Source organism: Kryptolebias marmoratus, linkage group LG2 (genome assembly GCF_001649575.2).
Source record: "Kryptolebias marmoratus isolate JLee-2015 linkage group LG2, ASM164957v2, whole genome shotgun sequence".
NCBI classification, from domain to species: domain Eukaryota; kingdom Metazoa; phylum Chordata; class Actinopteri; order Cyprinodontiformes; family Rivulidae; genus Kryptolebias; species Kryptolebias marmoratus.
The window spans coordinates 14,311,164-14,322,386 of NC_051431.1; the positions used below are offsets into that span (position 1 = coordinate 14,311,164).

An 11,223-nucleotide genomic window follows, 5' to 3' on the forward strand; every position below is an offset into this window, starting at 1 on the left:
CTGTTCGTTCCCTCAAAGCCGGAACCGTGAAAAGAAATCCTCCGTGAACCATGATGCTCCCTCCGCTGTGCTTCAGAGTAGAGATAAAATTAAGAAAAGAAAATAGACATTAATTTAGCTTTTTTACAGAATATTATTGGGTAAATTTCTCGTCTTGTAGTCATTTTCGTCTTTGCAGCGATTTGATTTTACTGTAAGTTCGTCACGTCATAATTAACATGAACCGATGTTTTGAGCAGAAAGCAAAGAAATGCAGACTTTGTGTCTTAATTTGAAGGAGTAATATTACTAATCACGGCTTCCTGTCCCAACCCGAACGGTGGACAGATTAAACCTTAAACATCCCGTTTTGTTGACTGAAATCTCAAAAACAAACAAGCAGAACACACAGAAGCAGATTTTTCTTCTTTTATTATATTGCAAACAATAATGACATCCAGGTATATTGTTAACAGTTTGCTGAGTGAAGAGTGAGACCATAAAGTGGCAAAAAAAACAAAACAAAAAAAACACCATGAGCTCTCCTGTAGTGCAGTCTGAGGCCCTCGGATGTGGTTCGCAGGCAGCTTACGGAGGAAGAGGAGGAGGAGGAAGGGGAGGACGGAGGCCGGCGGGAAACGACCCACGGGCGTTTAAGTCCCGCCCGTTGGTCTCTTCGCGTGCCGGACCGCAGCAGCACGGGGACTGCTCGGGACCTGCGGTGGTCAACTGGATTTTTCGTCCCCAGTTGCACACAAACAGCAGTTTTGCCTTTTAGAGACTTTTCTCATTTCTGCTGATTATTATAAAAGCACACATCAGCCCGACCTCCTTCCTCGACTCAAGGCGAGGAAAACAGTTTTTTTTATTTTTAAATTTACAACGTCTTGGTCCGGCATGTCGTAGCGTGATCCTGAGCAGACTCTCTCTTTCGTTTTTGTTTTTGTCTTTTTTCGAGATGGACCAGATTGTACGAACAGATGTCTCCGTTTTTGGCTTCATCTAGAACAATTAAACACGCTGGCATCTCCATGAGCCAAAGTTAACCCGAGTCTCTCGTCACCAAAAGTCTTCATGTCAGACATATTGGACAGAGAAAACAGCTCATAGAAAAAACAAATTATAATAAAACCTCTGAAAAGGGGAGGGGGGGCTTGCATCCAAGGGTAAAAATCCCTGAAAGAGAGGATTTCTCCTTTTGGTGGGAAATCCCAGTCTGCCACAATCCCATTGCATTTACAGAAGACTGAGGCTGTGAAACCTCCTTTAATTCGCTTCAAAATGCAAGAAACCAGCCCGTCTACAAACCAAACAACAGAGCTGTCTGAACTCAAGTCAGTTTTGGATGCGTCAGTCAGAAAAGATGAACGCTGACCTCATTCAGCTCCAGGCAGAAAAAAAGAAAGAAAAGAAAGGTAAATGAGCCCTCTGCCAAACCACAGCGAGTGCAGTCGCTTTAATCAAACGGACCGGTCCCGAAGCTCGGCCTCCTGGATGCAGGTTTACATGCAGCGGTGCTACGTCAACAGGTCACATAAGGCTCACGGCGGCCACTAGTTAAAGAGCTCGAGCAGCAGATCACCACATCCAGCACACGGACGAAGAGGAGGGGGAGAAGAAGCCGAAGGTCAGAAGCGACGGAGTTCTTTACCAGCATGAAGAGAAATTAAAGGAGGCTCGCGTCGACGTCGCTCAGCAGCAGCGAACGCCGGGATGTGCAAGATTAACGCGTCAACCATTAGGATGTTTGGGCTTCCTGCCCCCGGTGCGCCGACCTGGATTGGAAGTTTGAGAATAGCCACCCAGGAGGCGCTTGTTCTGCTTCCGATCCAGGAGAACGCCCAACAGAACCTCATCCAACCTCACAAGAAACTGCTGAATCTCACAATAACACGCTAAGTTTGCATTTCCTTTTTTTATTATTATTTTAAAGAAATTTTATTTCACAAAATCCTTTTTAATCTGCAAAACATACTCAGGAATTAAAGGTCTTTGCACATCCCAGATATTAAACCCAGAGGGGGGCGGCAGGGGGGAGCATCACTTTGACTTTGCATCTCTTACACAGATTAGTTTCAGGGAAGTTTGTGTGTTTATATCCCTCAGTGGCACAAATTAGCATCAGTATTCACGCATTTCCTGCGCTACAATCCAAGGATTCGGTCTGACATCCAAGTCTGGCAGGAAGCGAGCCACCGACAGCTCAAAAAAACAAAAAAGCTTCAGACGGCAACTTCTTTTCAAACGAGACAATTCAGCTAAAGCTTAGCAGTGGTTTTATCTGCCACCGAGGAGAACAAAAACAAAAGAAGAAGAGTACAAAGCTGTTCGAGCCCCCCCAGGTCCAAAGACGACAGTATGAAACATCTGTATATACAGCCGTTAAAATATAACCTAGCTCCACATACGCACACTCGAGAGGCGGTGTTATAAAGCTACAGATTATGTCGATAGCAAAGCCCCGCGGACGTCTCTCTCGGACGCTTCGGCTCCCGAACATGTCACCGAGCTAGGCGCCGACAGACTACGACAGTGAAGGAGAGAGGACGGGGGGAGGAACAAGAAAATCCTAAATAAAAAAGTAAATAAAAATAAATCTTACACATGAAGACACTGTCATTTCTTAAATTATCAGTTTGTTTGTTGTTTTTTATTCCCCAGTGCCCTACGTTTCACACCCAGTCAGAAACATCTGCCTGCAGCTGGTCGCCCAGGCAGACGCTCAGCCCCGTGTTAAACCTATGGTACTTCTAGACAAACGTTATGTAAATTTACAGTATACAATTTTGGATTACCATGCAAGAATACTTTTCTTTTCTGTGTGTGTATGCGCGTGTGTGTGTGTGTAACATTTAATAGCTCAATCTACATCCAGGAATAATTTACACAGAAGGACAAAAAAAAAAAAAAAAAAAATTATTGGACCAGAGAGCGCCGAGGGTAAATGATGGTGGTGAGTGCAGCTGGAGGAGGAAGAGGAGGAGGTGAGGGTTAGGTCAGGTGGTAGGGATGGAGGGGGGAGGCGGAGGGGGAGGATGAAAGGAGAGGTGGGGGTGGCAGGGAAAGAGGGAGGGTGGGATCCAGAGGAGCGTCTGGGTGAAGTCGGGGGTGGTGGTCCAATCGTCCGAGGTCCAAATCAGCGACACTCCCATACTTTTACTGTTTGATCTACGCTCCCGGTGACCACGAAGGGAGCCGCCTTGTGGAAATCTGAAAGGAAAACAAACAAACAAACAAAATAATCGGCATTTATTAACGCAACACGACTTTACTTAATGCTCATCGATGCTCAGAAGGATCGACTTTGTTGGATTTCTGTCCATCTTGAACAAACTCCCGGGCAAAATGTTAAAAGATATTAATGTTTTGAGTTAAGAGGGGGAAGTGTTTATTTAATGTTATGGAAAGGTCTTCTGTTTGGAAATATCCAACAATAACTGAATCACTCCAGACTTCAGAGGCAGTTTGTGGTGATCAGCTTTCTTTGCAATAACAAAATTGTGACGAATCACTAATTTATCAGGGAAAAACTGAGCGTGGAGTACAAATTCACTTCTGTTTAATAACATTCAAAAGAGGTAAAATGAGCTCTTTTTGCAGAACTGGTGGCTCAAAGCGATGCCTTCGGCTGCAGGACAGGAACTTCAAATACAAAGAAAAAGTTGGCTCAAGAACATTTTTGCGTCTTGATCTGCAGGGAAGCCGATGATACGAGGAGCAAAACTTTTTTACCTTTTACACCTGGACTACTAGATCTCAACAAACATCGTCCATTTTATATTAAAGCTCTTATTGTTCCATATTTACCTAACAGAGCACTTCACTCTCAGACTGCAGGTTTACTTGTGGTTTCTAGAGTTTCTAAAAGTAGAACAGGAGGCAGAGCTTTCAGTTCTCAGACTCTTCTTTTGTGGAACCAACTTCCAGTTTCTGTCTGTGAGGCTGACACCCTGTCTACTTATAAGATTAGATTTAAGACCCTCCTTTTTGATAAATCCTATAGTTAGGGTTGGTTTGGGTTTCCTGAGCTCTTCATTAGTTCTGCTGCTATAGGCTGAGACAGCTGGAGGACAAACTGTCCACATGTCCTCACGCTGCTGCTATAGGCTGAGACAGCTGGAGGACAAACTGTCCACATGTCCTCACTCATCTGCTGTCTTTACCTGCTCTACTGTAATTATTTCTACCATGAACGTGTTTTTCTTTGTCTTCTTTCCATAGAAACTTAACCTGGACGAGTCATTCTGTGTTTGTCTCTTTCCTGTCCTCTCAAACCCTAGCTGGCCAAGATGGCCGCCCATCCTGAGCCTGGTTCTGGTTCTGCTGGAGGTTTCTTCCTGTTAAGAGGGAGTCATTTCTTTCCACTGTCGCCTCTGCTGCTCAGGATGTACCGAAAGTAAATATTGTATGTATTGTATTATAATAAGAATTGAACTGACTGTAATTGTATTTATGATTTGGACTTGTTTTTTTTTAATATATAATGCCCGAAGTTGACTTTTGCAGCGATTTGGCACCAAATAAACAAATTAAATTGAACTATATTACCAGTGAGCCCCGTGAAGCTGGAGCAGATCTTTTTCAAGCGTATATTTGGGAACAGTGAGATGAAACAGAGGATTCCTGATGAATTTTAAAAAGGTACGAGCATGGTGCTGCTTACCCAGAGAGGTAACGAAGTGTTCGTGGGCACTCAGAGTTTTCATGCAGCGCTTGTTCTTGTAGTCCCAGATCCTCAGGGTCTTGTCATCTGCACAGGTCACGATAAACTTCCCTCCGGGGTGGAAGAGGATGCCACGCACCCAGTTGTCATGTCCAACCTGCGAGACAGAAAGCTACTGATGAGTTTACGAAGCAAAACATTCTCCTTCTATGCAAACATGCATAAATCTCATGAAAGCCATTACGATGAGGTGGTTCTCACCAGGGTCATAAGGCACAGGCCAATGCTAACATCCCACATCTTGACGGTTTTGTCTCTTGATCCAGACAGCAGGAAGGGACCAGGTTTACCACTCTTCTTGGTCTGGTCAGGGACAAAATACAGGAAAAATTCAATACATCTCAGTCATGTCCACATCATTCAATGCTATCATTACGTCCCCTGATTTCTAGGGGTTGTCTTACTAGAGGACAGCCTTTCTCCCCTTTCTGTTTGTTTGCAGGCCTGCTGTTACACCTTGATGCACACCTGGAATCACTTCTTCTTCATCAGTGGACGAAAGCCCAGTCCCAATGGATGGATGCGGGCTTATCCGAAGGCCGGATGTAGTACACAAAGGGGGCAGAGCTAAAGAGCACTCCAGAGAACTGGGACGCACTACGTACTCAAGCCCTTCAGTATGAATGCGCATTTGAAGGATTGAAGGACACAAGGGTGGAACGAGGGTGGAAGTGTGAGTATTGGGACCGGGCCTAAATGTTTTAGCAACTCTGACTTGATCTTTTCTGATCTTCGGTGAACTTTTCTATTTAGGAACTCCTGCTTAGATTGGAAGTTTGGAAGGGGTTCTCCGTCGTTTTCATTTAACTAACTTTTCTCCTGTTTTGTGGCCAGCCAGGGAGCTCAGATAAGATAAGACAAGAGCTGATTTTGTTTTCTAGCCAGAAGGGGTGTTCTTTTAGTTTGTTGTTTTGACCTTGGAGACGCCCTGACTTAGTAAAAAAAATAAATCACTGTAAAGCCAAGTTGGGCTGTTTTTTAAGGTAATAGCTTCACATTTAATTTATAATTTCTGTGCCTCTTGGACTCAGTCCAGGGGTTGTAAGAGCTATATTTTACATTCAGAGAACATCGTGTGGCAGGAGAAAAAAAGCCTCGTCTCAAAATATTTCAAGGCTGTTTCATGAACAGACAAATACATAAAACTGCTGCAAAAAGGTAACAAAAAGTAAGCCTGAAGAACTATCAGTCAAGATCACTTTAAAATATTAATTATTTGAAGTAAATATTAAACAAATGAAGAGTGGCTTAGGACTTGTTTTTTTAAACAATACTACATTTTGTTCATGTTTTCCCCAATCGTCTGAAAATGTTGAGCAGAATGAACTCTTATTTTTCACATTATTATTTAAAGATGATTCATTTTTTGGTAACTGGACAAGTAGCCTTGAATCACTTCCTGTTTTTTATAGAAAAAAAAAATCCTACAGAAAAACACCTATAACTCGGGAAAGAAAGGGGAATTCTAATAAACTGTTTCACAGTTTTGCCTAACGTCAGGTGTGATTAACAACAACAAGGATGTTTAAAAGTTGTGAAGGAACAGTGCAAGTAATGATCTTTATCTGCTCAATAATCATTAATGAAGTCGTCCTTCTTAGATTTGGTCTGTTGACTCGTTTTGTTATTTAAATTACGAGGCGTCTTAGGGCAGGCAACACGTGAAAACACCTTTTTACGACAACAAACACATGCAGCAGCTCTTTTTGCAAAAAACACAGCAGCTGCCTTTAGTTACATCCTTTTAATAAAACTTATTTTGGGTTGAAGCAGCTCCACGTGCAGCAGGTTCAGTAAAAATTATCACCCGCTCAGGTTTAATACCTGCAACCACTTTGAACAAATTCTAAGTTGTGGGTTTTTTTTTGTCTTTTTGTGCCACACTAAACCTGCGGTTCAAATTTACACCAAAGATCAGCTTCTGTGCGAGAGAGCACATGTTAGACTGTTTTTCCTCGCAGCGATTGTCCCGATCTATTTTAATCAGTCAAGGCTCTAATTGTACACACTTGGAGGTCACAAGGCACGGAGGGGGGGGGACTGCGGGCCACGCGGTTCTTCAGTCCGTTTATCTACACACACCGGTGGTTTCCAGCTGTTTGGTTCACGTGGCTGTCAGTCTGAGCAGAGCCACGGACGCAGCTGCACACGTGGAGGAAGAACGCACTCTGGAGATCATCTGACAGCGTGAGGCTTTAAAACCATGATCGTGCCTGTTCAACTCAAAGACGACCATCTATCCGGTGAGAGACCGACGGCACGGGGCTGAGTAACGATGGCGTGACGGTCCCACGTTTTTCCCGGTCGGTAATCATCCCGTTCAGAGAAGACCTGCATCGTTCGTTACAACCAACTGTAAATTATCACGTTTAATCTGATTTTGCTCTCGTCTCTTGTCTTTTCATGCTGGTTTAGACCGAACAGCACCTGATGATCATGTTACCAAACAGACGTCATCAAACACAACGTGAGCCGGGTTACTGCCCCGAACAGCAGACGACACTCAGCAAACACAGACCTCAGACACTTCGGGCAAGAATCTTTACGATTACAACTCAGTAAGAGGCAATGCAATGATTGATTGTAACAAAAGCTTATTTTACAGAAACGAACACTAATTTAAAAGTTTTTATGTCTAATAAAGAGTGCACAATTACATGTCTATTGATCATAGGCATATATATGCTAGCCTAATATTGGAAATGTCATAGAAAAGCTAACGCGTTTAGCATCGTGTTTATAACTGGAAATTTATACACAAATAAAACATTTCAAAGCCGTGTTATGAATTGAGGGTTTAGAAAAGAAAAAATCAAAAACACGGAGCTTTGTTTCCACGACAGGAAACTACGGTAACGCTACAGAGACAAACTCCTCTGCTGACTCTTAACGTTAACAAAACCCTCATCTAAAAATACATTTTTATCCCCCGCCCCAAAAAACTGAAACCCGTTCTGTACCTCGGAGCCTGTGGCCTCCAGGATGGTGGGGTGGGCGCTCTCCGGCGCCCAGGAGATGCACTCCACCACGTGCTCGTGTTCCCGCAGCTCGGCCTTACATTCTTTGGTGGCCACGACCCAAACGCGAACCGTCTGGTCGTTGGAGCAGCTGGCGATCAGCGTGCCGTCCTGGTTGGGTCGCACCATGCGGACCCACTCCCTGTGGCCCGTAAAGGTCTTCACGCAGTAGCTGATGGACAAGAAACCACTATTATTAACGGACCACAGTGGTTCTGACATCATCAGGCTTCAGCAAAACAAAATGGATAAAGAAATAAAATCACTGTGGTTTTAAGAATGCTTTAAGGATGTTTTCTCATACCCAGTCGCGACTTCCCACATTTTTATAGTTTTGTCCCTCGAAGCTGAAACAATGTGATCTCCATTGGGCATGATGGCTACAGATGAAACATTGTGGTCATGTCCTGCAAAAAAAACCCAAAAAAACAAAACCTTGAACAGAAACAGCTGAATGCAGTGATTCAATCTTTTCACGTCAAATATCCTTTAAATCGGCGCCATTTTAACCAACAAAACCAGAAGTCTGTCACGATTTATTTATTTATTTTACACGCCATCAGCAGCCAGGAGCACAAAGATGATTGGCTAATTACGAGCGTGCCAATTAAAAGACAAACCAGGCAGTCAATTTGCCGGAGCTCATTGTGTTTCACAGAGACTAAGCGACGCCTAATTACCGAGACACTGGGCCACATATATAAGCTGCTGAACAGATGAAGACAACGGCGAGGACGCCCTGAAAGGCCAGATTAGCTGCACGCACGTGTGAGCGCACGTACACATGACATGAGAGCGTAAAAAATAAATAAATAAAAGAAATAAAACGGGTGGCAGCTACACAAAGAAGAGATATCTGCTGCTGAAGAGGATAATTAAACTGCTGTCGAATCAGCGATAATCTACTTCAGCTCGGTTTGATGATTTCTTTAACATGGAAAGAAAAACATGAGAGCTTTGGATTTTAAAGGAAGGGTAAAAAACGACAAAGAATTGAGGATAAATGTTGGAAACTAAACTCAGCAGGAGGCTGAGTGAAGACCATGTATCTGTTAGAGGAAGTGTGCCAGCTGTCTGTACTTTCCTTTCCAATAAAACAAAAAAATAAAACTGTCTACCAGTAAAATCTGCTGCTTGCTTTTATAAAAAAAAAAAAAAAAGAGGATTTGCAACTCCTGCATAAATTTCTAAATGGTCAGACTATGCTGATCTCTTTCATTATTATTCAGTTACGGGTGCTTCACAGATTAATGGACACTCGTAAAAGAGGTTTAAAAATGAGTAAAATTAATTCAGTAGGGTCACAAGATCATGTAAACAATTCCGCCTTCATTTATTGAACAATTAGGAGGTTCAAAAGGTGGAATATGCTTTGAGGAGCCTTTTTCAGAGGCCAAATTATGGTCTGTGAAGTCAGACTCAGATGTTGGAGCACATGAAATTTGAAATATTGCAACGTTTATCATAAAAAAAACAAGATTAATCCAAGCAGGTGGTTGTTTTGGTTTCTGAAGACCGTGCTTCTGAACTGGAGCCTGATTGCAAGTGACAACAAACATCGTTCGCGCCACCTGAGTCTCGCGCAGAAGCCAAACAGGATTTAGACGGCAGCGATCCGGAAACAATAACAGCGTGTGCACGCAACCAGCTGAAGACATCGATTGTTTTTCATCCTCCTACCATGCATGGTCCTGATGCACTCAAAGCCTTGGAAGTCCCACAGTTTGATCGTCATGTCCGCGGAACAAGATGCTAGCAGTTTGCCGGTCTGGTCAAATGAGATGTCCTGCACCGAATCCGTGTGGCCTTTCAGCGTGCGTTCAAAGTCTCCTGTCTCGTAGTCCCACACCTGAACAGGGCAGGATATTTTGTCATTACTTTTCAAAGACACGCACAGCCGAGTCCGTTACACCGAGGAACACGTGTCTGCTCTTCATTTTAAACTGCATCTGTTTCCTGAGACCACCTCAACTTTCCAACATCATATCATTCTCACCTGAGCGAGTTACACACAGGCATTTATATTATAACTGCACTGAAAATAAACATGACATAATGACAAATATATCCCAACGCTTACTTTGCAGACATTATGCAACCATTGAGTTTTGAATTAAGGAATCTGTCACACATTATAGTTTTTAAAGCAGCCATTCCTGATTAAAATGAAGTGTGTTTGGCGCTGCTGGTCGGGGTGTAGACAGAATATGGTGCGAACTGCAGCCCGCCTGAATCTTTAGCCCGAGAAAGCTGTTGTGTCTGTGGCTTTTGAGCGGACAGACGGTTAGTCGCAGAAGGATAAACCCTCCTTGGTTCGTCTCTCGGGGTGAGGGGGATTTTGGCCAGACGGTGACAGGAGACCTCCACCCTTTCCTCCCCCATCCAAAGGAAGCCCGCACACTTTATATTATTCATCGGCTGCATCTGAGGCTCACAGGGGTTCTTTAAAGTCTTTAAACATCTTAAAACACGGTGCCCTGTTTTTGAAAAAAAATAATGTTTGCTAGGAAAATACACACCTTTTTTACGATAAAAAAAAAAGGCAACAACAGATCTACACGGGTCTTAGTATTTTCCGTTTTTGAAAAACAGACTGAGCAAAGTCCATGTTTAAACAAACCCAACATGTCTGACAGCTCCGCGCTCAGGAGCCGATCATTTGCATTCTGTCCACATTGATAAAGAGTTTACAAATGCAAATCAATGGAGATTTATTTCCATTTAGTTAAAACGGACGTTTCGCTGACCTTTATCTACCTTCGTTAGTCGGCACCTTCAGTCCTACCATCGGACGTCTAAATTTAAAGAAGGTAATAATAAATGTGGACTGACTTTAACAACAGAACTGGTTTGGTTCTGCTAAAAGGACCAAATGTTTCACAACTTTATAAAGACAAGGCAAACATCAGGAGGATTCTGATCACAATCATTTTCAAACCAAGCTCAGAATCAATCAGCATCAGTTCACGTCGTCTGATAAGTTCTGACACGATTACATCTACCTTAGAAACTGGACTGAAATATCCACAAAAAGTACTTTGTTTAGAACAACTTTAATACTTGCAAGACAATAAAATATTGCAAAATATTTTGAACAGTCACAAATAAAACCTAATGAATATGATTGCATGCAAACAGATCGACAATAATTACTTTTACAAATTAAACTATAACAACAGAGTCCAGGAAGCGTTATCTTTAGCACCAATAAACAGGAGCTGTCAGTTCCTGAACACTTAGAGCAACAAGAGCACAAGCTTGGACTGATATAAAAAGGAAAAAAAGTTTTCCTGTATAAAACTATTGATTTTCCAAAATCACCTAAGTCAATGGGAGGAGTTTGGAGAGGCCATGGAAAAAGACTTCCGTACGGCTTCGAGGCGATTCTGGTCCACCATACGGCGTCTCAGGAGGGGAAAGCAGTGCAGCACCAACACTGTTTATAGTGAGGGTGGTGTGCTTCTGACCTCGACTCGGGACGTTGTGGGTCGGTGGGCCGAATAC

The 11,223-nt window shown here is 43.0% G+C and overlaps 1 protein-coding gene across 3 annotated transcripts in view; it reads right to left on the minus strand.

Annotated features, from left to right (window-relative positions):
* Window positions 1-393: 393 nt before the first annotated feature.
* pafah1b1a (platelet-activating factor acetylhydrolase 1b, regulatory subunit 1a) overlaps window positions 394-11,223 on the minus strand; it is a 33,984-nt gene continuing 23,154 nt past the window's right edge. For all 3 annotated transcript variants that reach the window (XM_017433389.3, XM_017433390.3, XM_037980101.1), the window contains exons 6-11: window positions 9,400-9,568; window positions 8,024-8,126; window positions 7,663-7,891; window positions 4,904-5,005; window positions 4,643-4,799; window positions 394-3,189 (exon numbers count right to left, since the gene is read on the minus strand). In XM_017433389.3, the coding sequence (XP_017288878.1) occupies window positions 3,116-3,189; window positions 4,643-4,799; window positions 4,904-5,005; window positions 7,663-7,891; window positions 8,024-8,126; window positions 9,400-9,568 (834 nt within the window). In that variant the 3' untranslated portion in view covers window positions 394-3,115. The remainder of the gene's footprint in view (window positions 3,190-4,642; window positions 4,800-4,903; window positions 5,006-7,662; window positions 7,892-8,023; window positions 8,127-9,399; window positions 9,569-11,223) is intronic.